The 27811-nt window shown below is 38.6% G+C and overlaps 1 protein-coding gene across 1 annotated transcript in view; it reads right to left on the reverse strand.

Annotated features, from left to right (window-relative positions):
• Window positions 1–565: 565 nt before the first annotated feature.
• Window positions 566–27811, reverse strand: part of nck2a (NCK adaptor protein 2a) — a 60714-nt gene continuing 33468 nt past the window's right edge. Inside the window, exons 2-4 of the mRNA XM_058786924.1 lie at window positions 12504–12745; window positions 3280–4070; window positions 566–2112 (exon numbers count right to left, since the gene is read on the reverse strand). Of these exons, the coding sequence (XP_058642907.1) occupies window positions 1918–2112; window positions 3280–4070; window positions 12504–12729 (1212 nt within the window). The 5' untranslated portion in view covers window positions 12730–12745 and the 3' untranslated portion in view covers window positions 566–1917. The remainder of the gene's footprint in view (window positions 2113–3279; window positions 4071–12503; window positions 12746–27811) is intronic.

Genomic DNA, 27811 nt, shown 5'->3' on the forward strand with positions numbered 1-27811 from the left:
GGGTGTAGCCTATGTCTCTGAGGTTGAATCTGTCTGTCTGTGTGTGTGTGTGTGTGTGTGTGTGTGTGTGCCGTCCACCATCACAACACAACAAACATCACAGAACCACCTGCAGTATGTTACTAGATTGGATAAGCAGTTATTACTATAATAATTTAAACGTCTCAATATTTGACACACGCAAAAAAATGAAATTTACTGTAAATAAATACTGCAAACGTTTAATTTGCTTAATACAGTAAGTAATATGATACTGGATGTTATATTTATCCAATATCAATATTTGTTATATACTACTTTGATAAGATGGCGCTTGGCATTACTTCACCTATCATTGACAATATGGTCTGAAAACATGGAATGGTTATTTTCTGTTTTACTCTAGAGCTGTGTGATAGTGACATCCACTGGTGAACTGCACTCATCACATGCATATTTTGTAAAAATATGACTTATTTTAAAATGTCAATCATGAGGTGTTGTGATGAACTGATACATTCATTCTCTTCAAAAGAAGAGAAAGCACAGGCAACGACATTGAAGGTCATTTTAAGTTATTCTGCAAAACTTTTATTGAACAAAAGTATTTCAATTCTCACCACACTGTCCTCAATACAGTACCATAATGCTGGATCTAAACGATTCATATATGCACCATATCTTTTTTTTTTTAATATATATATATGTACATACAGTGGAAAGAGGAATTAAATAACATTGCTCAATAACATTCAGACAAATAGATAAAAAAAAAAAAAAAAAATTCTGAAAACCCCTTGACCAACACGCTTATTGGTAAACAGACTTAGAGTAATTGACAAAAGTAAAGAAATAAAATCATATTTTGTTTTCTCACTCTTGAATTAGTGTTCACAATCGACTGTGTGTTACTGAGAGCAGAGAAGACGTGTTGGTGAGGTGCAATAAGACATCAATAGTAGCAGAACTGGAAGTGGATGGCACATTTGGTTGAAAGGACACACATTCAAACTTTCTCCTTGTCTACAGAAACTACTCTCTCTTAATAGCTACAATCTCTCTCTTTACCCCCCATTTCTTTTAACACCTGTCATAACTGCGGCATTTATCTCCCTTTATGAAGTACCCTGATTCTGAAGAAACCCTGAAGTGACTCAGATCCACGAGAAATACCTGGAAAGCTGTAAATGTTCGCATTGTAGGAGCAGAGAAGTCCAAACACTGCCTTCATGTATGCGGGATGCAAAAACAGTGTTTGTAAAGGATGGGACAGCACCGCTTTATTTCAGGGTGAAATCTGACTGTCATCTCAATTATCAGTTTGGATTCGGATTCAGATTCAGATTCAGACAGTGTAATGCGATAGGCAGCTGCAGTGTGAACATACATAGACAAGTTGCATGGCCTTCGGATGAGCTCTATGAATGGAGACACACCATCTGTAGGGAACCAAATCACACTCCTCATTCTTTATATGCTCAACTGCTTTGAAGTCGTGCACATGAATCTATTCTCCTCTGCTAATTCAGTACAAGAGCTACAAATTTACATACTGTAATGCTCTTTTGTGCAGAGACATGTAAACCAATATAATGTGGGTTGAGGTTGCGGATTAACCAGCAACAGGTTGTCCAAAGCTGTCCAAAGGCTGGGAGAGAGTTCTACAGATGTTGCTCAGTGAAATGCCATTCTGTTTTTCTTTACCAAAACCTCCAAAATGACTGTAAATCATTAAACAAACAGGGCACGTATATCAAGGACGGACATCTCTGTTTAAAAGAATGTTAAGTTGCTACTGCTCCCTACAGGAGTGGAGGCATTGTTGGGCTTTCAAATGTCAAATAGTCCTTGAAGTTGCTTCAGAAAGGAGCAAGAGAAAAAAAGAAGGGAAGAAGGGAACGGAGGTGCACAGGGGGAGAGGTAACATCTGCGACAAATTCAGGCAAGGGGCTTGACGAGATAGAGTTTGTCTCCTTGCTCACTGGTGAAGATGGGTGCTTTCTTGTAGTGCTCTACAAGTTCTTCCATACTGCTAAAACGCCGCTGACCGATGCAGTATACTCCATCCTGCAGCTGCACCTTGAAGTGCTTGTTCTTCCCCACAGCCTTCAGAGAAATTGAGAAATCGCTGGGCTGGGGGGAAAAAAAAACAGACATGGAGAGATAAATGAATGGGACGTTGTTGCTGCTGCTTTTCCATATCTAAACACCAGATGGCAGCATTGATTCAAATAAAATAAAGCCAAGACACACAGCGGCCAAGAGAAGACAGCCTTCTGGGGAAGTAAAACTTCATCCAAGATTTCTGTATTGAACTAAAGAAAAGAAAAATCAAGAATTGTTCTTTGTTATTTCCAGGTTTTATCCTTCCAAGATCTCTGATCGAATTCTTGTTAAGATCCTTCATGGGGGTCTGCAAGCTTTTTCATGTATCATATCTATCTTTCTTTTAACTGTAAAGCCATATTACAAATTAACAATAAAAAAATTCACATTTGGAAGTACATATGTGACAGACTACAAGACAAACAGAAACACAACCCCAGGTATATTGCGTGATGGTAGAAATGTCAACCGGTGGAGATTCTACTTTACCATATACCACAACATGATTTGAAAAATCCCACACTATTCAGAAAAAGGTCAAATATTGAAAACTGTGTCTCAGAAAAGCAAGGTTTACTGTCTCGTTAATTATAATTTAAATGCAAACCAACTTGGTACATATTCTGGTAAATATTCTTATCTTCCAATTAAAACTTCCACAAAAAGTTTCAAAGAAAATAAGATCATGAAATTAAGTACCTTTCATTCTTAAAGTATTTGACCACATTATTGAAATTAATTATGTAATATTAAGTATTTTTTTAATTAATTTCCAGGCAAATTTTGTAATACGTAGCATACATATATTGCATTACCATATATATGTAATATGTGATGCAACCTATGGACTATTTTGGTCATACCACCCCATTCTAAACAGCACTATGGGAAGTCATATTCTCATTGCAATTCAAATAAGTTTTGCAAGTGTCATGGTTTATTCAATACTGTCCAAATTGGTCTCTGTCACACAGTACACTCAGTGGGTTGTGCATGTAAACTGATCCACCATCCAGTGGGTTGCACAAATAATTGGTTCACACTGTGCAGTTCAGTTGGCTAGTGCAGTTTCTACCCACTTTGGGTTTCAATACAGTTCGTTACATAACTCAACAAGGGCTGCATAACTATGTGGGCAGGTTGCTGCAATAGGTAGTTTGGCATGCAGATGTGAGGAAAGTCAGTCCAACTTACCGATGACTCACTGTCCCGTATCAGAAAGTCCCCTTCCGCTCCTCTCTCATTAAGTGCACACTCAGCTTGGTGCCGTGTCACATTACCATAGTACCAATCCTTTCCAGCAAATTTGCCTGTACGTGAGGGAACTGTGTGACTGATGTGAGGGGAGCCGTGACTTGACCCTAAACCCTTCGCTATTGGCCCATCACTGAGCACTACCACATAGTTCTTGGGCACAAGACCGACCATGCCGCGACTGTTTTTACACCTCCACCACTCTGGGTCGTTCTCTGGCTTTTCCAAAACTTCCATCGTCTCCCCTTTCTCAAAGTTCAGTTCCTCCTCTGTGACTGAGCTGAAGGGGTACAGAGTCTGGACCACATGCAGAACGGAGCTCCCAGAGCCTCCTGGCCGGCCGTTGACCATCGCCGCCCCTTGCCCCACCTTCAAGGACCGGAAGCCCCCCAACGAGTCTCCAAAAACGCCATCATGGTCTGCGTATCCCACCTCCTCTTGGACATAGTTGGATGGGAACCAACCGACACGGCCGCCATGGCTACCCCTCCACCAGCCGTCGCTGCACTTTTCCATCACGACCACCCTCTCCCCTTTTATGAGGTTGAGTTCATCTTCACGCTCAGCTGCATAAGAAAACTTCACCTGTGCGGGAATGTTCAGGTCATAGATCCGCTCTGCCCCGCCCACTCCACCTCCTCCTGAGCTGCCATTGGATGGGTACTCTGCCTCTGTGCTAGGTGTGGGAGATGGATCACGAGTACTAGTCTTCCTTTTCGTTTTTCCAAGGCCTAAGTGGAATAGAGAGACGCATAACAGTAAGGAAGTAGAAATCTAAAAGAAAGCTGTCAAAACAGAAATAACGACTGATTGATTGAGTCTTGACAGATCATTCAAACAATGAATCACTAAATCAATTAGTCTAACTTTTCCAAGGAAGAGCTTTTACCAGTGCTTAAGAGTTGCATAAATAAAATAGGTGAGCCAATGCATAGGCATAACAATAATGTAAAATGTAAAATGATATACATTGCTCTCTGTATTGTTTTAAAATACATTCATGAAAAACAAGTAATATATATACTGTCAAATTAAAAGACATTTCTTTTAAATGTATAGCACAGTAATGAGGCAGACACATATGATAGATGAGACAAACAAGAAAGGCTATTAATAATCTTTCATTGTGCAAAAGTATTATGAGACGAAAGGCTCCAAATACAGAGCGGCACAAAGTGCTTATGTGCATCCCGTGATGTGCTTGAAGCAACACGGAGTCACAGCGCACTGCATAGAAAGGTTCAAAGCACAAAGTGAAGAGATATTAATGCGTAGTGTATTAAATCTGTGCGATAGTTTATTGAGCCTTTTCTTTTAACAGTTTGAAATTTCAGTTACTGTGCTCGTTAAGAACATAGAGCTCTCTAGTCCAGTGATTTTGAAAAGAGTACAAAGATAAAGTCCTGCAAGTTAAAAGTCCTTTTATGCAAAACCATTTATCTTTATTTATAGATCAAGTATAATATTAGGAACATTTAATAATCTTGTTTGAACACTGAATGGAGGATGACAGCCACGGCAGAGAGAAGAGTTTACATGAACTTGACTTAAATATTCATCTGTACCTCACATTAAACTATGTAACGGCTTCAGAACACTTGAAATATAGTGCACGAAAACTTTATGGTGTTTTATAATGTGTTTGTGGCTTTTGTGGGGCTTAACAATAACAATAGTATAGCCTACGCACAATATCCGATTTGCCAGCAGGAGGTGCTTTTAGAGCAGGACAGACAGAGGTTTCCCCGGTAACGGCTGTAAACAAAGCAGCGCTCCGCTCATAAACGCTGCTTTACCAGGCATTAAATGCAAGATGAAATGAAAATGACATTGAATTTTTTCTGAAGACAGTCAGTTTCCTTCAGAGATACAGTGATATAAAAACACCCCCGCTGCGTTTTGTTTTTGAAGCGTGCAGTGCTCATATTTATTCAAGCGAACTGAAAACCTTTTGGAAAATCTATTTGTGGTGGTCAGGTTTGATATTGTGGTGGGCCGCCACAAATAAATCAATGTATGGGAAACACTGCACTGACAAGAAATAGATGACATGCCTTTCTATTGCAATGTATTTGCTGATTGCACATGCAACAACAAACATACAGTGTGACCACAATAACACCTCAAGGTTTTTTTTTGTTTTTTGTTATTTTTTATAAACAAATTGGTCAAAAAGACAGAAACAACATTTGTTTCTTCAATGCCAAAAGGGACAAATCTGGTGATGTAAGTGGCACAGAAGTGACACACTTCTGCTTTAAATTCCTCATGATTCCCATTCCTACTCTTTAATGAAACAGACTGCAAAGTACCCTTAAATTCACTGATATCTTAAAGCATTACATTTTCTCATACTACAGAAGACTGCCACCACTTCTGGGCAAATAGAAGCTGATCTACTCAAGACTAGTGATGTGACAGAGCAGACTGTGTTAGAGGGCAAAAAAGTACACACTTGAGTCCTAGGGGTGCATAGGGAACCGTGGAAGAAAAGAGAGATTAAGGACCGAAGACTTTCAAATTCAGCTTTAAAGAGAGGTGGGATTACTCTGATCTGGTTATCTAACAAAGAAACAAGTAACCTAAGAAACAGACAATGGTTTAAGCACAGAAACTTCCAAATCATAAATACAGAAACAGTAGTAGTAAAAAAAATATTCTTTATGAGTGTCAAAAACAAAAACCTGGTTTTCTTACATAGGGAACAGGCCAAAAACTTCAGTACACATATGTCATTGTCCATAACTCCAATTTTGTCATGCATGTAAAGACCTTTGCCAGCATTCTGGTGGCTTATTCAATGTGTGCATGTCTTCTGCACATTTTGGCGACAAAACCTGAGAAAAACCTTATGGTTTCAAAATCTTCTTGTTGGGTTTTTATAATGAGCTGATTTTTGACAGCAACCAGCATTTCGTTGTACATGTAAACACAATCATCATCTAAATGCCAGTGAAACAGACAGGTACCACCGTCGTATCCTAAGTAGGACCCCAGTTTGCATTTCAGTGTCTTGACAGGCAGCCAAAAATAAGCCCTCTCACTTGTTCCCAGGTAACAACAAGGATCTGCCACTGCCAATGTTCCTGCCGCTTCTACTGATCTCATGTGGCCACATACAGCACACAATCAGATGCTTTGTGTGTGCATATGTACGCTTGGTGTGCTGTCACTGCGAACAGAGTACACAGAAAGCGTAGTGAGGTGTGGAAATTGAGCTGAGGCCTGGTAACTCCTTGCAGACTCCAAACCCTGTGAGCAATTCAAACACAATGGTCCTCCCAGGCAACAGGGGCAGTATGCTGGAGCTGCTTCATATTAATATGAATGGAAAAGGTGCAAGGGGAGGATGAGAAGGAAAAAAAAAGAAAACAATCTGACATGAGCTGACAGGAGAAAGAGAAGTCAATTTGGAAAGTAATGACGCACAGAATAACAGAGCCTTGCGAATGCAAGAGAACATTTGATGTCTGTCACAATTTTCTAGGAGCCTATCAAATGATCTGCAAAGCTTTCTCACATGCATCCATGCGTGCTTGCACACACAAGCATCTCTTGCACGCTCTAATAGATATGTGTGAAGACAAAAAAGAAGGCCATTTTCCATCAGCCTTCAACTCCTGGGTGCTTGACCACTGAAGTACACTTAACAGGTACTTCCCCTAGGGATTGTCAGTCTCACACCACACTGCACATTAACCTGGAAATACCTCTACCTAAGGCTTTCTGAGGTGCGAATGAATCTGAAACCATTCCTGACGTCAGACTAAGATATCGACCCTTTGCAGTCTGGAAGGTAGGGATGGGCTTGTGTACCTGAAGAAGTACTCAAAGTGGCTTCAATGATCAATCATGATATAAAGCAAACGAAGGAGATCATATATACTGTATGTTAGCATTAGTGCTCTACACATCAACTTCTTGTCTGGAGTTGTAACAGCACTCAAAACTCTGTGATGTGGGAGTGACCTGGATTGCAAACAAGAAGTGTTAACAGTCAATTTTCCAGTTCAAAGGGAGCAGAAACTTTTTCCCTGGAACTCTGAGACTGTGTTGGCTGAGAGTGGTATGTACTTCTGAGGCTCGGGCTGACAGGGAATGAACACTGCAACAAAAACAGAACAAAGACCTTCTGGGAAATCTAGAAATAGAAGCACGTCCCACCACCAGTGACAAATACGTGAGAGGAACGCCTGAGAAGGCTTAAAAAAAGGAGAATGAAGATAGAAAAATCTATGAAAACCACGTACAAGAAGTCTTTGAGATGACACAATGTGAAGCCTCTTTTCAGAAGTCCCAGAGAGGGATGAAGCTGTTGACTTGAGCAGAGGAGATTTGAAGAGCTGCCCTGGCCCATCTCAAGTGACCAAACCATGGTACCCCAAACTACTACAAGCAATACAGTAACGGAGACTCCCTCATGGCCGTTCCGGAACATTCATTCCAATGCAGCCAGACACTCATACACTCATACACAGTTCCACAAAGGCACTCACACAACTGCACACCCACAAGCTGGCAATATAACCGTTCATTAACTCACATTTCCGGAAAGCAATCACCCCTTTCTCCTTAACCTTTACACTTACAGTTTACCTACGTCTTTTTATGTCAAATATAAAACTGACTTGTTAACAGGCAAAATCATCCAACCATCAATGCTCCCCCACCATTATACCGTCCATTAAGCTCCATACCACAATAGTACCCAAATATCCCTTCATACAATTAACTCCCCATCTATATGATTAGCTTGGAACTTAACCCAGAGTAAAGCTGCAGGCTCCATTTGTCTTTCATTGAGCCCTGCCTCTATTAGGGAGACTGTTTCTATCCTACACCTGATGGTCCACATTGAGGTGCTTATTATATTTTAGAAGGTGACAGAACCCCAACAGCATCAGTCAAATGAACAAGCTAAAATAAATATAGGAAAATAAAAAAGGCAAGATTTGTGTCAAAAGTAGTACATTATAAAATCAATACTAGGATTTTTTTTTTTTGGGCTTTTGAACAATCACATCATCACCAAAAATATTGGCACTCTTGCAATTCTGTCAGAAAATGCAACCCTTCTCTCAGAACATTGTTGCAGTTGCAAATTTTTGGTAATCACATATTTATTTGATTTTTTTGTTTGCATTGGAACAACACAAAAAAAAAACAAAGAAAGGTCAAATCTGACAATTCCACACAGAACCCAAAAAATGCACTGGACAAAATTATTGGCACCCTTAACTTAATATTTGGTAGCACCCCCTTTGGAAAAAATAACTGAAATCAATCACTTCCTGTAACCATGAATGGGTTTCTTACACCTCTCTACTGGAATTTTGGACCACTCTTCTTTTGCAAACTGCTCCAGGTCATTCAGATTTGAAGGATGCCTTCTCCCAACTGCTGTTTTGAGATCTCTCCACAGGTGTTCTATGGGATTCAGATCTGGACTCATTGCTGGCCATTTCAGAACTCTCCAGAGCTTTGTTTGTAACCATTTCTGAGTGCTTTTTGAAGTGTGTTTCGGGTCATTGTCCTGCTGGAAGATCCATGATGGAGACATTTCTGGTGGAGACGCAGCTTTCTGACACTGGCCACTACGTTGCGCCCCAAAATTCTTTGGTAATCACCAGATTTCATAATACCGTTCACAGAGTCAAGGCATCCAGTGCCAGAGGCAGAAGAGAAGCAACCTCTTGATGATATTGCGCACAGTGGACACAGGAACATCAAGATCTCTGGAGATGGAATTGTAGCCTTGAGATTGTCCATGTTTTTCCACAATTTTTTTCTCTCAAATCCACAGACAAAGCTTTACACTTCTTTCTTTTCTCCATGCTCAGTGTGACACACAACACAAAGGTTGAGTCAACTTTTCTCCATTTTAACTGGTTGCGGTGTGATTACTATATTGCCCACACCTGTTACTTGTCACATGTGCGTCTAAATACAAATTAAAGGAGCATCACAAGCTTGAAAAGCAATTATTTCGTACAATTTTGACAAGGTGCCAATAATTTTGTCCAGTCCAGTTTTGAGTTCTGTGTGAAATTTGATCAAGTTTGACTTTTCTTCTGTTTTTTTTGTGTTGTTGCAGTGCAAACAAAAACAATAAGCACGTGAATACCAAAACATTTGCAATTGGAACAATTTTCCGAGAGAAGTGTTGCATTTTCTGACAGAATTGCAAGGGTGCCGATATTTTTGGCCATGATTGTATGTGTGCACATACTGTGAAGAGCGATCAAGCTGTGTCATAATGCGCATGTAAATGATCAAATGTATTTCTTTGTCAAAATGGCCTTTTTTAATGTGGTTTTAATGTAAACACAGTTGGTTGCTCAAATGGTGAACTTTACTATTTGAAATCCATGAGACCATAGGGTGTCCCATTTGTAATAAAGCCAGTCATGAAGTGCCTGTTTGAGGCCACTTTGCACCCTTGATACATCCTTTTGTGGACTAAGCAAGTCAATAATGAGAGACACTTTAACAAACACAAGTTATGTTTCAAAATATCTGCCACTGGTTTGACTAACAGTAAACCTGCAAGAAATTCATGCTATTGTTGAACCCAAAGGGTCAAAAAATTATGTTGTACTTACACCATCATAGGTACTTTGTTCAAAAGCATCTTTCTCCATTGACAGCCATTCAAAAGAGGAGTAATTGCTTTTGAAGGATAGACCTTCTCAGTGAGGCTGATTTTGTTGGGCTGGTCAAGCAGCTACTCGCACCACAGAACCACATTCTTTGCACTTCTTTTGTTTTCTTGTTGAAACGGCTTATAAGGAAATGCCGATTCACAGAACAACTCACGTGAGATGCAAGTGGAATGATAGTAAGTGTGTGTGAGTACTGGAGCTCAGAGGTGCCAAGAAGAAGTGTGCAAGTGTGTACGCTGACAGTTCTTTAGCGAGATCCTCTGATCTTCAAAGAGTGATAGCTTTTGAGCTCAACAGGATGGAAGGAGGGTTTGAGTGCAGGTGTCCGTGACAACCACCAATCAGAGGTCCCCTGTGGCCTCTCAGTGGGAATCAATTCCCAATGCAGAATTAGCTTAGAAGGTCACTGACGCATATTCATGACCTTCCTCTTGGTATACAAGAAAATGCCCCTCCGTTATCTTTGTTCCACATATTATTAGGGAATAACTAGAACTCCAAGTCATTTCACAAATTAAAAATCAACAAACAAAAGTCAACCACACTGCGCTGATCCATTCCTACTGTTCATTATCCCAAAATCTGAAGGCTTTGCTGTGGATGGACAGATTAAATTTGAATGAGGAGTCTCATTTCAACACTTGTCTGACCTGCTTTAACAATTCTCCACTTAACCTGTTTGGAATTCATACACATTCACTTACACACAATGGAACACAATGGAAAGGACGCAGGTAAAAATGTAATACCGTTTTCATGAATGCTGAATGAAAGCCTACTCTAATTTCATTGGCTGTCTCAGGGACCTGCTTGGGGAAAATGCTTTGCATTTAACAACTTCAGTAGCTATTAAACCTCTCCATGTCTCTACCCCCCACAGCAGAGGAGACATTATCGATTCACTGCTTCCTGTTGTTCAGAGCTCATTAACAAAATAACAAAATGTTATTTAGAGCTCATTAACTCATGGTAATCACATATGGGACAAACAAACACATAGACAGGGATAAGCATGCTCTTATCTAGGGATACTAATGATTTGAACAGATTAAAAAATACATAAAAATACACTGGTCACTGTGATGTGGTTAGTATCTTAGATAAAACAGAATCCAATGAAATTCTGGTCTGACAATGCAAGAGCTTTTTTAAGTTTTCCATATTCTCTTTCCAAACTTTCCAGGTTACATTCTCAACCAGTACCCATGGATTCTTTTTCTCCATCTGCAGCACATGGAAATGGAAACGCTCTGGCCTAGAACTCAGGCATTTCATGAGAAGCGCAGAAATTGAGGATGCACTGGAGCTAGAAGTCCATTAATCCTCACAACTGTAGTGTCTTACCCATATGTAGGTCCCGAGACTGCCCATGGGAGGACTGACTGATACCTTGCACTTGTGGAAAATATTTATTTGCCAGCAATGGCAAATGTGATTCTGCACTCTTTTAAGGACAAATAACTGTTTAGCAAGAGACCACAGAAAATATAAAAATCATCTCTGTATATTTCCAAAAAAGTACAACATACCAAGGTTTATTTTGAGGTCTAAACAGTATAGTGAGGATATTGGTGGATATGCTAATGGACAGCAGGGGGCGCTTGACTTCCAGTGTCAGCCCCTAGGGCCACACCAATCTTATAAACATGAGATACATATTTAAATACTGTCCATTTTCATTAAAAAAAAAAAAATCCCATGAATCCTGTTCTAACAAAACAATGCCCTCAAAAACGCAAGTGTTCAGATTCTTCACCTGCTTTTGGTGTTGTGATAGATACTGTAACATTAAGATGTTTTATTTTGAATGAATGAAGAAGGGCCCCTCAAGGTGACTTTACCTCAAATTATCTCAACAATAAATTCACTCATTTTTTTATAAAGCATAACACATGCAATCAAAGGAACTTCAGCTGCTTCCTAAATCCCAGTGTTTGTTTTGTGTTGTTGGCTTGTATACAACTCGCTGCAAAAAAAACGACAGTCCCAAGAGTCTTCCTTAGTGCCTTGAGATGACAGATTGAGCGTTAAAGGCATGAAGTTCCGGAGGCGTATGGGGGAAGTAGGGCATGGCAACTGCGAGGGCGTTTCATACACATCATCTACTGAAGGAGTATGAGGTCTAGACCTGCACAGACTCTTCAGTATGACATTTAGATTTAATGATCCAACTATTCTTAACCTTAAATCTGACTGGTCTACTTTCCAAAGGCTGAGGCCGTGAAAAAGACTGTTGTCAAATTGAAAACTGAATGAAAAAGTAGAGCAAGCATTCCCAGTCATTGTCAGATTTTGATGATTTGGCATGTTATGGGCACTTAGCAGTTCTGGAGATTTCGTTTTTCTCCCCAGTAGATATTCTATTTGCCTACATATAAACTAGCTTCCGGATGGTGTTGCCAAGATGCCTACTAAATAAACCGACTTGCCTTAAAAGGACTTTTCTAGTTTGGCAGGACTGTGAATTGATGGAATGCTCCACTGAGCTGTGAGACTTCTTACCGAGAGTGTCTTTCAGGTTCTTCACTAGTGAGGTTTTCTTCAGACTGTTTTTGCGCTCAACATAATTAGAGGGGACGTAGCCGGTGCGGTTGGATGCGTTTCGGACTCTCCACCAGGTCTTGGAGTCATCCAGCAACCACAGACGCTCGTTCTTCCGGATGTCCAGTTCCTGGTCTTGCTGAGCTGTGTAGTCCCACTTGGCTATAACAATCACCTCCTCTGTCATCTTTCATCGAGTCCCACTGCCAGAAGAGAGAAAGAAAAAATGATATGAAATAGAAGAGCAGAATCTCCATTGAAAAACTGTCGAGAACCTAAATAGTTTAATAAATGACAAACTGACCAACTATAACATTCATTAAGTTCCAAGGAAAGTGTAGAGATCAGATTGAAAATTGCCTTAAATTTGTCCTTAAAAAAGGTCTGGAACTTCTCCTTTAATAAGACATTAAGTCAAGCCTCTATGACAAATGCATGACTCAGACGAGAGACAGACATGATTACATATGCTCTATTTAACACATCTTGATCGGCAGGTGAGCTCACACTCCCTCCACCCAACCCATTTACCAGAGGAAGGAAGAGAATATAGCAGGAGAATGTGTGACAGACTGGAGGAGTCAAGAAACAAAAATAAGGTTGGAGGATACAGTAATATTTCATTCAAGAGCTTAAAGGTGATAAATAGTAATCCATTCACAGGTTCATTTCGCTGAAAAATGGAAACACATGGCTCTGTAGTGCTATCAAAACATTGCTGTTTGCCCGAAAAGGTGCGCTCCCTGTACAATAATGTAATTCAATAATGTTAAATGTATCATTGTTGAAATTAACTGTAACTGAAACCACAGTAACTTTGAACCAGCCATTTAAACCAGGTTCTCTTCTCAAATGTAATGACATTTGTGTATATATATATATATACACACACACATACACAAATGTATTATATACACACACACACATACACAAATGTATTATATATATACACACACACACAAATGTATTATATATATATATATATATATATATATATATATATATATATATATATATATATATATATATATATATATTCCAAATTTCGTTTTTGTCAATTGATAACGTCTTTTTTCCCTGGGTATTTGAAGTGTGTTTTTTTTTTTTAGTGAGAACACACTGCTCACACTATTTATACTATAAATTGCCATTGAATAGAACAGAACGCAGGAATGTGAATTGGCACACCTATAGACTGTACTGAATGTTATCTTGCTTATTTTGCTCAAGAGCATGATCTATTTATGCCTACATGTCATACTAACAAGAAACTAACCACAGGTTAACCACAGATTAAGAGCTGTAGTTCTGACCACACAACACTGAGATGCAGTTTGCGGATGTTCGTTGGAACTATGATTTCAGGAAATGACAAATAGTTGAACTATGTTGCTACTGATGGAGCCTGCAATCATACTTGACTAACAATGAAGCAAATTGCATGAAGATGTCGATAAACTGAGATGTTGCTTAAGACGATATTTGATAATATTTAGATCAGTGGACAATAATCTGCTTGGATATTTGGCTCCCCTTGACTAATTGTTTGTGTCACTTTTGAGTAAATTTTGATTTGGTTCCAACAATTGTGCATTATATCACATAATGACATTATATCGACCTGTTCTGTAGATATCAGTCCTGGCCATTAAAAACTCATATTGGCTGACCACTAAAACTGATATAAACATCCTCATTCCATTAAACAGTGAGACCGGATGTATCTAAATATAGCTGACAACAGCACTAACAAGCCTAAGAAACAAAGCAAACAATGAATCTGAGGATTTAGTAAGAGAGTATGAGCAATAAAAATCAAGTGAGGCAGAAAAGCATTTTCGCAATGGATAAGCCACTTAATCCATGCCATTGGTCTCATTAAATAAACAGCCAAACCTTCGGACAGAAAAGCCATTAAAAATGACTGAGACTGTCAAAGGCTGAGCGGAAGTTTTCAAAATACACGGAGCACTCTTGTTCCTCCGAGCAAAATGACAGAAATGATAGTAGGCAATTGCTAAACCCATAAATGAGTAAGTAGGCGGGTTTATTGGCATGGCCGATTTTAAACGCCTAGCCCGAGATGTGAGAGCGAGCTGCTGAAGGATTAAATATGCACTGAATAGTAATGGACTGATTAAGTATTGATGGTGTTTCAGGCAAGCGCACTTAAAGCTCTGTGCTCCTGCTGAGAGAGGCTTTAGGCATGGCTACTAAGTCAAATGCACAGCCATTAGAAGAGAAGGGCAGACCTAGTGAGTCTGAGAGGGTATGCGCATGTGGGTGCGTATGCGTGAGCAACAGCTTTCATGTCATATCCACAGCCATATCACCCTGTAGCCCAAGACCGGTTGCCCATGGAAGCTAAGCAGGGCTGAGCCTGGTCAGTACCTGGATGGGAGACCTCCTGGGAAAACTAGGTAGCTGTTGGTAGAGGTGTTAATGAGACCAGCAGGGGGTGCTCACCCTGTGGTCTGTGTGGGGCCTAACGCCCCAGTATAGTGACGGGGACACTATACTGTCAAAAGAGCACCGTCTTTCGGATGAGACATTAAACCGAGGTCCTGACTCTCTGTGGTCATTAAAAATCCCATGACTCTCATCGTAAAGAGTAGGGGTGTAACCCCGGTGTCCTGGCCAAAGTCCCTCCACTGGCCCTTATCAATCATGGCCTCCTAATAATCCCCATCCACTTGATTGGCTCTATCTCTCTCTCCTCTCCACCTGTAGCTGGTGTGTGGTGAGCGCACTGGTGCCGTTGTCCTGTGGCTGCCGTTGCATCATCCAGGTGGATGCTGCACACTGGTGGTGGTTGAGGAGAGACACCCCCCCCCCACATGATTGTAAAGCGCTTTGGGTGTATAGCAATACACAATAAAAGCGCTATATAAAATGCTTCATTCATTTCACGCTTTGCCTACAACGCACATGTGATGCAGATCCCATATGCATTGGTTTCTGAATATTGTAGTTTTTACTACACTTTTAGTAGTATTTTTTACCACTCCTTATGCTCATGTCTGTAGCTATGTTTCTAACACTCTGTTTTAATGCGCATTTTGAAGTATCGCGTGAGAAACAAGTGATGGAAACGCCAAATTTTTGGGGGAAAAATCCCTTAATTTGCAAAAACGTTTTGAGGTGGTTTTTGTCTTGTGCGAAAAAGGGTTAATGCAAATAATGGTAGATGGAAACGAATTTGCCGAATAAATTCCTCCATGCACATCAAAAAATTCTACTTGCACCTGAGAGTGAGAAGACAAAACTCGATAAATGGTCATTGCTTTCGGAGGTGGATGCCTGCTGTTTGGGAACACATTCGTGTAAGAGAGGCAATTATACAGAAATACCTTGATGACAGACTTTGCTCTGACACTTAAGAATGACCATAATATTTCAGATGCTGTGCAACGAGATAGGTCTGCTGGTTAGTCAAGTTATGCCGTCCCATCGTGCAAATCACATTACTTTTTTGATGCGCATGGGGAATTTATTTGGAAAATGTATTTCCATCTCTCATTATTCGCATTAACCCTTCTTCGAACACGACAAAAAACACCTTTTAAGCAAGCGTAAAAGATTTTTTTGTGAATTAAGGGATTTCTGGAATTTTGTCTGCTCACACTGAGGTGCAAGCAATTTATTATAGGCCTATATGAAAATTATTATGCTCAGTGGCTTCTCCCACTTTTCTTAGTGATATTTACTGGCAGTTTATCAGGAAGTGACAATTTTATTCTCTTCAACGCCTCTTTTTACTTTGAATGGAGTGACGTCAAGCGTTGCCAAACTGAATTGTTGCTTGTGACAGACGTTGAAAACTTTTCAACTTTTCAAGCGCCAACGTAGGCGTCAGCCAATCAGATCGCCTTATGAAAATACTCTAGTGCAGACGCTAGCCAATCCTGTTCATGCAACACCAGAAAAGTAATGTGATTGGCTGTCATCACTATGATGGTCGCATGAGCACCAAGCTTCAGACACGCCCTCCGTCAAGCGTTGATGCCGATGCCCCGTTTGAATGGAGCGTTAAATTCTTAACTTTGCATGGAAACCCAGCTAATGTTATTTTCTTGGTACACTTACTGGGTCTTCATGAAAACAATATTACTCTAGACTCGGCCTCAGGCAGTACACCAGCGGACCGCCCACTCTATGTCCACTGACCGTCTGATGCATATTACACATAAAACTGGCAAGCACTATCAAAACTCAAATAAAAACAAAACAAACTGTGGTTCAGATGGTCACTTTCTATCTAAATAAGAGCTTCTTGGCCAGAATGAGCTGCAGTTTGGACCAGACCTTGTGTCTAAATCAAACGTCTGGTTACAAAAGACTAATCTGACCTGTGAATTATGGGCTTTAAACTCAAATGCCGATAAACACACCATAAATTAATCTACAGAGGACAGAGCAGACACATTTCAGCTTCTTTTGCCTGTTGTATGTCTTTAATGAGGCGACGATTCTAATATTAACATCCATCACAACGGAGCACACAACTCAAGAGATGCCTCCCACACACAATTACACCACATAAAGGATTTCATTACCTCTGGTGAGATGAGTATCCACGCTGGGCTGTATTTCATAAATGCAAATATGGCAGCTCAAAGGCAGAGCTCGTTTTCTTTAAAAGTGGCCGTTAAAGGACAGTTCAATTAGGAAAGAGGCTGGCCAAGACAGCGCAGCAGCTGGATAGAAATGTCCCTGTGCTTTAAATCAGTCATTCCACTCTGCTGGCTGCGAGCTTCGGGTTCATTCATTACCTGAAGCGCGTGACCCCACTCGCTGTGTTTCAGTACAGGGTGGGAAAGAGAGCCATGGAGAACAAGCAGCTGCTAAATGAGATTCTCTAAGGGAGAGCAGGCCAAAGCTCGTCACTGAACACTTTGTTGAAGAAAGGGAAAGATGGAAGACGATAGGGATGATCAATACTCAAATGTGTTATCGGTTATTTGGCATAGATACTAAATCGATACCACATGCTATAAATAAACAGTGTTGAGTAGTTGATAAAAATAAACTAAGCTTATCAATGGATTCAATAATTAGCCATTAATATCATAATTAGTGGCCGACCAGTATTGTTTTGTGATGGCCGAGAACAAGGTGGACAATAACTGATATAAAGCTGATATCATGATATCATACCATTTAATTTAGTAAATAACATGCATAACAATTGCTGCAATGATATATATATGTAACTCATGTTACATAACATTTACTAAAGTATGGAAATTGATTAAAAAAATATCTATAAAATAAACAAATTTATATTTAGATAAACCTCTTGATTCTGTAATCATATTATGCCATTTTCAAAAAGAAAATTGAAAATAAATACATGAAAATAAAAAGGAAGTAAACAACCTACAGTGCACTCTGTAATCTAGTAAGTCTGTGTGCAGTGGCAATCATATATTCTTTAAAAAAAATATAAATGCTGATAATGCCAAATATCAGCTGATATATTGCCTTGGCCTCAGCAAACTTACAAGAGGGGTCATCAAAGTTACAATAAGGTTTCGTGATCTGAGGCAATGTAAGCAACAGCAATTGTTGGCAATGTGACACACTGGAATTTGAAGGGTTTTGTTTCATAATTTACTCATTCTTATGTCATTTTAAACAGAACCAGTATTTTTTGTATTATTTATATAATACAAACTTATATAATTAAGCATCTAAAATAAATGCTAAAAACAAAAAAAAATTTTTGTAATTTTTTATTGAAAAACACAATCTTAAATCCAATATAAATCACATAAATGTATTGTTTAAGTAATTTATCAACACTTCCAGTTTTTGTTAATTAAAAACAAGCAGTATTGTCATAAATACAGCAGAAATACCAGAAAAAAACAAAAAAAACTAACTAGATGTCTAGAAAAAACTAAATGTGCAAGACTAAATGACATTGTGAGCAATTTTCTACTTCAGTAAGAACAGATATCAGAACAACTGCCACATTCATCTTCAAAACGGCACTGAAATGGAAAAATCAAGCACAGAGAATGATAACTTGAGATGATGTTTGCAATACCATCTGCTGAGATGAGATCAACAACTTTAACAGAAGCTTGTTTGTAGAAAAAAAAATTGATGACAGAATGGATATCAGCATCTGATATAATCGTACGTCTACTAATTAAGCACTACATTGCCATCATCACTCATTGGTTCAGCGGATCAGGACAGAATCGCAGTCATTGTGTCAGAGGATGCTGTTAAAGGTCGCCGTCCATCTCCTTCCTCTTCAGAGAATCAAGGAGGTCTCTGTCCCGGCAGCGCGGTGATAGATGACACTCATTTCGCTAATCGGAGCCCCGCCCCTGTAATATCCACACAGCTTAGCCCACCTCCTTAATAATCAAGGCTGTTAAGAAGACCGATGGCTCTGCCACGGGAAAGCAGATCAATCCTCAAGGCTCAGCGTTCGCTCAGACGCCGGAAAGCTGCTTGGTAATGATCAATCTTACCCGGCTCACTGTCAGCTTACGCTCACTTACACGTGCGACGGGAGAAGCCTTTTAACCGAGAAGAGACAATTAGCCGGGTTATAAACATTTCTCACCACAGGCAGAAAAACAGTCGTACTCCACTTCGTATAAATGGTTCAGACTTGCAAACAGAGTCAGTCTTACATCCGGCGGCCATGATGCCTGGTGTAGCAATGTCTGTGAAGACAACAACAGAAGGAAGCCACTCTCTGACCTTGAATTGATCTATCCTCGGCCAAGATGTGTTCCCATAGTCCAGATGCACTTAGCACTCTGAGCCCTGCTCTCGAGGGACTAAAAGCATTTAATACGACTAATACATCCGCTAGGCAAATGTCCAGTTTACATTCGCTTAACCCAACTAAACATGTCTCGCACGCAAAGCAGTTGCCAAATATCTGCTTAAATGTGCAGATTACATAACAATTCACGTGTTATTTCAATGTAACTCCATTCAAATAAACTCTCAATGTGTTTCCAAATTAAATAAAATTAATCCCAGATTTACATTCTTTTATAGTGATGGTGAAGGGCTGGTTTAAAAGAAACGAGAATTGTATTTGATTTTAATTATGCTTTATATAATACCGGTCAAAAGTTTGGTAGATTTAGATTTTTTTATTGTTTTCAAATCAAATGCTCACCAGGGCTGCATTTATTTGATCCAAAAAATATATATTACCATTTAGAAGAACTGTTCTCTATTTGAATATATTTTTTATTAAAATGTGATTTATTTATTCTTGTGACGCAAAGCTTATCAATGTTGATAAATAACAGTAGTGCTGCTTCATATTTCTGTGGAAGCTGTACTACCATTATACTACCATTCCAAAAAAGCAAAAAAATAAAAAAAACTTATTCAGCAAGGTCACATTAAATGACACATTAACATTTATAATGTTATAATGTTGAACTTCCTATTAATTCAAATTCAAGAAAAATATTAAGCAGTAAAAACCATTATTAATAATTGAGCACCAAATCAGTATATCAGAATGATTTCTGCAGGATCATGTGACACTGAAGACTGAATTAATAGAAAATTAATTTACTAGTAATAATGTGAATTAGCATGTGCTATAATCTCTATGTACAATCCATCATTTAAATTTTTTTGGGGGGAGGGGGTGCTAAAAACTTTTTGTACTGTTGCTAAACAAATAAATAAAAGTCATAGTCAAGTCATTCTCTTTAAAAGTCATTTCTCTTCAATATATTTAATGTAATTTGCTACAGTATCCTGAGAAGAAAAGGAAGGAAGGCAGGAACAAGAACAAAGAGAAGACGGCGAGCACAAAATAAATCATCAAGAAAGACTGGGTTAAAGATGTACCCTTGCTTTCCCAAAATGCATAGTGGGAATTTTGAGTGGGACTTTAAGAAAGGCTTCTCTCCAGCTGCATCAGCACTCTATAGAGCCTCTCTGGAGCTCTTTACCCAGCACAAAAAAACCGGGACGAGGGGAAAAGAGGGAGCACAAAGAAAGAGAGAAAGGTCCCACCAGATTCTTCAGTACAGAGGTTAAGAACGAATCTACCAGTCATCTCTTTTATGCTTTCCTGGCCTCTTTTGGATTTTTGTCATGTCTGTAGCAACAGTGGACTGCCACATTCATCTCCATTCAGCAAACATCTCCTGGCACTAATACAGACGCATTCAGAACCATTCAAACGTGCTTGAGAATTAAGCTAATGTGGTGGAGTGTGGAGCAGGGGGACGGAGTAAATTTGGCCCAATGTGAAAGCGTTAGAGAAATCAGGTCAGGACCTTTAATAGGCAGAGACATGTACTTTCCCATTGCTGGTGTTAATGATTAGTCTGAACCAGAAGTCCACCCATCACACGCCTCCCACGAATGAACTCTCACACACACACACACACACACCGACCAGGCTGCTCTGATCTCAGAAACACAAGACATTACATCATACAACACTGAGAAATGGACAAGCAGCTGAAAATAGAAAGTGACGAGAAGGAATCAAGTTTGACAGTGACATGGCGAGACTGGTTTCAAGCCGGTTATTTGTGAAAATGAGAGACTAGGAAGATGATGAAACAACCGGTGGACTGTCAACACCAGTTACGCTAAAGGATGACTTTACTCAATTTACATAGGGACAAAGCAACTGCATGAATCTGTATTCAAAATGTCAAAGAATAAAGGTGAAAATGTATAATATTTGTGAGATTTACAGTAACTGCCACCAAGAACACAGCCACATGGGGCGCTATAGGAATTGTGCTTTTCATAAATAATATATTATAAAACACAGATATAATCATTGATGCTGATATATATATACACACACACATACATACATATGTGCTGTCAATCCATTAAAAAATTAAAAATCGCGTTAATCACAGTCATTTTTGACAATCACAGTCAAAATCACTAAAACATTGAAATGAAAATAAAATTTAAAAAAAATGAAAAAAAAGCATAAAAAAATATATAATTAAAATAATTGTACAATCAATTATAGCTATTAAAATGACTCTGGTCCCTGCACACCACATATAAAATAAACAATCTTTTAGCAAAATAATTATGGTTAATAAAATACCAATTTATGCTCTTTGTGTTGCTCACCAAAACCAGTCTGTGACAAACAACAATTATGAGAGTCATTCATCATGACATGAGCATGTAACAGCAATAACAGTTTGAGTATGACACCAACACAACCAGAGGTGGAAAGTACAAGGGTCAGAAAGTAAAAGTCCTGCCATATGTTTATTCCACTCATGAACTCAGCCAGCTGATTTCACTAATTAGTTCTACCTCCTGGCTGAAAAACTGTGCCAATTAGCAAATCCAGGTGACTGGAACAAAATCCTGAGGAGGACTTTTACTTTCTGAACCTGGACTTTCCACCTCTGAACACAACCTTAATTATAACCGATTTGTGAGATGACAATAAAACACAAAAGACGGCAAATAAATCATTGCAATGATTTGTCACTGTAAGATTTTTGGAGCTATTTATCCTGTTTTTGAGTGAAGCTGATCCCTCATGCTGTTGCTGAGTTCCCATTGGAGCATGATGATTATTGTGAGTAACAAAAGTACTGTTTTCTGCCAATATATTCCAGTTCTAATGTTTTTTCTGTAATTTTAGGGTGTGCTGCATTTTGCTGTAAAATGGCAATAAAGATATGCAAGGGGCTCAGAACTAAGGAGAAAAGAAAACTATTTTACAAGTTGATTTCATGTGAATTTATTTGCTTCAATTTATACAAAATATAATATATCTTTTAGAACAAAGTAAACATGAAGGTCTAGCCCTAACCCTATCTGAGTGGGGCTTCAGCAGACTGTACAAAAATGTATACACATGATCCAGTTTGCCAAAATGTAAAATAGTTACAAATTGCCAATATAAGGTCTCAGATTTCTTGGTGCCACACCAATATCTATGACTCACCAGTTCTGTTACAAATGTGTCACATTTATTGTATCAACTGATATCCAAAGCAAACAACAGTGTCCTAAAGTCCAAACTGCAGTACAGTGGGCTGGGCTTGCGATGACGCATCCTGTAATGTCTCTGATGAGGTTAGCGGTTGCTCCTCTTCAGTAAGCAATAAAAGAAAATTAATGACCGTTTCACTGCTTGGTGACGCCATCCAAGAAGCCTTCACGCGACTGACATTAAAGCCTATGGCTAATGGTGAACAGATTTCCACTGAGGTCCTGCTTTCCTTACAAACATTTGATCACAATGGGAAAAAAGAACAAACAAAAAAAGTCAGTGACTGATTGAACCACATTACAGAGCAAACCTTTAAAAAGCCACAGCGCATGACTTTCAGCAAATCCCGAGGTGATGAGATTGCATGCAACATTTTTCTTATAAACAACAACCTTGTTTGTGTCAACCAAATCATGACTGTTTCTGTCATCACTTTGCATAATGAGAACGATCTGAATTAAGACTTTGAGTGCAGTGAAAAAACACGGAAAGCTATTTCGTCTTTGATGTCAGTCCTCAACGTTATTCCAGCAGTGCTTTTCCACAAATCAATTCAGCATTGTTCAGCAAACAATATTTCCATTGTTCAACGTGCATCTCAGACCTCTGAGTAATAATCTAAAGAACCCCCTGATCCTGAAATGACCCCTGAACCCTGACATATAAAGAAAAAAACCCACACAAATATGCACCAGTCAAAAGAAAATCTTTATTTTCATCTGAATACTGCTGAAGTCATTCATCTCATTTACTCAACATCTATTAATAAATGCCAAGTTCTGTCCTGAAACTCTAGATGGTGCAGACTGATGGATCCTTAACGTAAACTGATGATATTCACAGCATTAAACGACTTGGCACAAGCTGATTGCTTCATGTTGCATATGCAGCCAATGAGCTTACTGCTTTACATTTAAATGGCTGGTTTGCATTCAGTAAAGCTGTTTGCAACACGCTTTCAGAGTTCCTCTAAAACCCTCCACCTTCCCCAGCTCCACCTGTATAGATCTGATACGGGTTATTATAAATGCTATTTGTGCAGCAGCAGTATGTCTGAAATACTCACAGCACCGTATCACATATGTATTATGTATCGCGCATTATCATATCCATTACCATGCTAAAATCTTCAGAGAGTTGTCATGATAGAAACATCATGCATTGGGTGTGCAAAATGACATATTTTCAATACCTTCCAGCTGGTAGGTTTTCCGAATGACCACTTGACTACTACGTCCTAAAGAAACTAAACAATTAGGCTAGTTTTGGGTTCCCCTGACCCAAATGCGAAGACGACCCAGAGTTTTCACAATGTAAGAGTCTAGATGAATTTTATTTAAAATCAAACAAACAATTTAAACTTGACAAGGCATTTAAAATATGTAAAAAGCTAATAAACAATGCTAATTAAGGCCCCATCTCCAAAAAAAAAAAAAAAAAATCTAAAACTAATCAACCTCACAAATCGACTAATTGACCTTCTTGACCCATTCCTTATGGCCAAAAAATGTTGGACTAATATAATGATACTAACTGCTTACTTGTATGACTATGTGGCAAATGTAGGATTATGATACAAAAAGATATAAAGGCTCAATGAAGTTGCTGAATTGGTGAAATTTCATGGGCACAGTTAATAAATAATATGTTTCAACCAGATCTCACACAGAAGTCACGTCCAATACTAGCAGCTTTCTGTTGGTCAGTGTGGCGAGTTCGTATGACTAACGTGAACCCTCTGCAAAATCCGCTCACAAATTCCCAGACTGTGTGAATTCCTATTGGAATTACTGGATTTTGAATAGAGAAATTGGAAAGATTAAGATGACATTTAAACATCCATCACTTGTTTCCCGGGAAACACGTGAACACTCTGCCTTTTATTACGTCACACAGGAATGTGGGTAACCTCCATCTATGTCATAGGTCTGACAGCTCTCACGCTCATCTCCCCAGAACAGATTACCACGCAACACGGATCTCCTTTCCCGCGCTGAGCATTCTCACTCAGCCCTTCCTTAAGAGTAAAGGCCATTGTTTTCTGGTTTCCATGGCTACAGTGGCTAAACTCTCTCTGAAGCGAGGGACAGACAGGCAGACGGGTGTTTGTAGCTGAACAGAGAGAGGAGTCTGAGCCTACATAAACTGAAACAAAAGGGTTTCCCATGCCCAAGCACACCAGAGATGCACTGAACAGGTGGTCCAGAATGGCAAATCGCATAGATTGGAGTCCTTTTCCAAAACGTTTGCTCAATCTGTAAAAATGAGGAATACTGTTACTTGTTTATTTTCTTATATGAGCCTTGAAAAATGAAGCAATATGATAGTATTGGCAGGCAATATCTCACAGTATAAGTGAATTAAATGGACTCTACGGTTCAAAATGTTGGCGTCAGTGAAATTTATACTCCCCGAGGCTGCATTTATTTGATCAAAAATATGGTAAAATGTAATTTATTACTGTGATGCAAAGCATCATCACTCCAGTTCTTCAGTGTCACATGATCCTTCATAAATCATTCTAATATGCTGATTTGCTGATCACAAAACATTTATAATTATTACCAATGTTTTGCTTTATATTTTTATGGAAACAGTGATACATTTTAATAGAAAGTACATTTAAAAGAACAACATTTATTTGAAATTGAAATCTTATAAATGTCTTTGTCACTTTCAATCAATTTAACGCATCCTTGCTAAATAAGTATTAGTTTCTAAAATAAATTTTAAAAAAGCTGTATATAGGCTACCATGCTTTAAAACAAGATAACAAGATTACACTAACTTTCCCTTATTCTGCTTCTTGTCTCAATACACCCTCTTGGTTTTGCTCTTCTGAGATTCCTGCACTTTCTTCAAACGACTCATAATTCTTTCTCATGCTGCTTGTTTGCTCCTGAGAGTGAGGTTATTTCTTTTCTTTTCCTGTTTGTGAGCTCAGCAATATTCCCAATACTCTAATAATTCAGAAAGCAGTGATATACTGAGAACAAAAGCTTTGAAGTATAACCCAATTCTGATGTCTGTGTTCTCCCTAAAGAAACAGAGTTGTGTATCTGTATGTATGGTTTATTCACAGAAAATGTCACAGAGAGGTCAAAGCCCACATTTGTGGGAACACTTGCTCTATGGCACGTTATCGCCGTCAGCTCCACTACTGGGGTCACATATCACACAACAGACCGGATATTGTCTAAGATCTACAAGCCCATCCTGTTCTACAACTCAGTGCTGACATGCATTTCAACTGAGTCTTTATCTATTATAAAATGTGAGTGAACTACAAAACAAATTAACATCATATAGTTTGGATATTTGCTTCTGTTAGTTTGAACTGATCTAGAAAACCAACTGTGCTCAAGCTACACTAAACATGCTTTCAGTACAGCATTTGGTGTGTATTACAAATTCAGCTCAGAGATTCTTCCCTCCCTGTGGTGTTTATTTCCTCAGTAGTTTAAAGTCGCTAATCAAATCTCATCCCGATGCATCGCCCAAGGGTGTTTTCCATGTGAATCTGAATGGAATCCATCAGTCTGAGAACAACTGATGCCTTAGACAAAGACAAAGTTGAACACAGACATTTCACAAGGGTGAAAAACAAGTGCTGCCAAAAAAAAAATGATAATAAAAATCATAGTTTAACGTACAAAGCTAAGAGTTTACACTGCATCAAAGCACACTAAGAATCCATTGATTTCAAAGGGGATGGTGCATTACAAGGACATAGAGGAAAAACAAACGTTTGTGAACACTCAGGCATGCGACTCAATGTTGAGGAAATTCTAACTTGCTGCAACATGCAGAGACAAAAGAATTCATTGACCAAGAAGTGGCAGGTCTAACTTTAAGAATGAACTATGGCTTATTGACAATCCATCCATGATAAAGACATCTTTAAAAAATCTAGTTTAAAACTTCTCAGAAAATTTACTCTTTGTCTTTACATTGGTTTTAGACTAAATTTAATGACACTTAAAATGTCATGTGGTATAACAAAGTAAAAACACATCTTAATCATTTTCCAAAAAAAACGTTTTTACTATTTTCAACAAATACCACAAATGCATTTGTGCAAGTATTACATCAAAAGTCACATGACATTTTACTATCTAATCTAGCCTTGCCTTGTCATAAAAAGATCAAATTATCTGATATTTTAGAAAGCTTAATGGCCTTGAGAGGTTCTGCATTTTCTATTAGGGATGCAAGATATTGGATTTTTGCCGATATCCGATATGCCTATATTTTTCAACTCATTTTGGCTGATACCAATATATATCCTTTTTGTTTTTTAATTTTGGTTAATTTTTAACAAGAACTTATTTGTTATTGTTATAAACAATAATGATACAAGTATCATGTTTGTGATTTTTTTTTTCATGTAAGCTATAGCTTCTGACCTTTAAATCAAAACATACTCATTATTTTACGACATCAATTACTGCTTTATTTAATCAGAAACACAGTCTAAATGTTATTTGTGTTGTAGGCTATTTTACTTTTAATCTAATCAGAAGTAGGCCAACAGCACACCCTACAGATTACAACTCCGTACCGAATGGGCGTTAGGACCCGGGAGAGGCTGTCACTGCTGCCGCAGCACGTTCTACTACTATTTACTCGATCTATCCTACACAGAACACGTCATTCTGTATTTGCTTTCACAGATTAAATGCAGCGATCCAAAACAGTCAATCTAATCGTCATTCAGACAAAACTTTGCTTCAAGAATGAGCCACACTGCTGACGTGATCTAATCGCTAGCACACCCTGAGCACATGTGAGTTAATGTATTCCTCTTATCGGCAAGACATATCGGCATCATTTTTTTAATATCGGGCTGATGCTGATATTTACATTTAAAGACATTATTGGCCAATTCCGATATCAGTCTGATAATATCATGCATCTCTACTTTCTATGACATCATTTCCTGTTTTACACTATTAAAAACAAAGATTTCAAAGATTTCCCCAAAAAACCTTTCAGTGAACAGTTCTTAAAATATTTTTTTTTTTCTTAGTTTGAAGAACATTTAATAATCAATTAATCTTTTTTCCACAATGAAAAACCTTTTGCGCAATGGTAAGATTCCATGGACTTTATGGAGGAGAATAAAAAAAAATTTAAAAAATTTTGAAACATGCTCTTATCAGAAAATGTGAATTCTAGTCGTTACTTATAAGACTGCATTTTTAGTATATTTTTGAATAAACTCAGTGTAACCCAGACATCACCTTTTATTTGTCAGTAAAAGCCCACAAAATGTGTT

Source organism: Onychostoma macrolepis, chromosome 09 (genome assembly GCF_012432095.1).
Source record: "Onychostoma macrolepis isolate SWU-2019 chromosome 09, ASM1243209v1, whole genome shotgun sequence".
Lineage (NCBI taxonomy): Eukaryota > Metazoa > Chordata > Actinopteri > Cypriniformes > Cyprinidae > Onychostoma > Onychostoma macrolepis.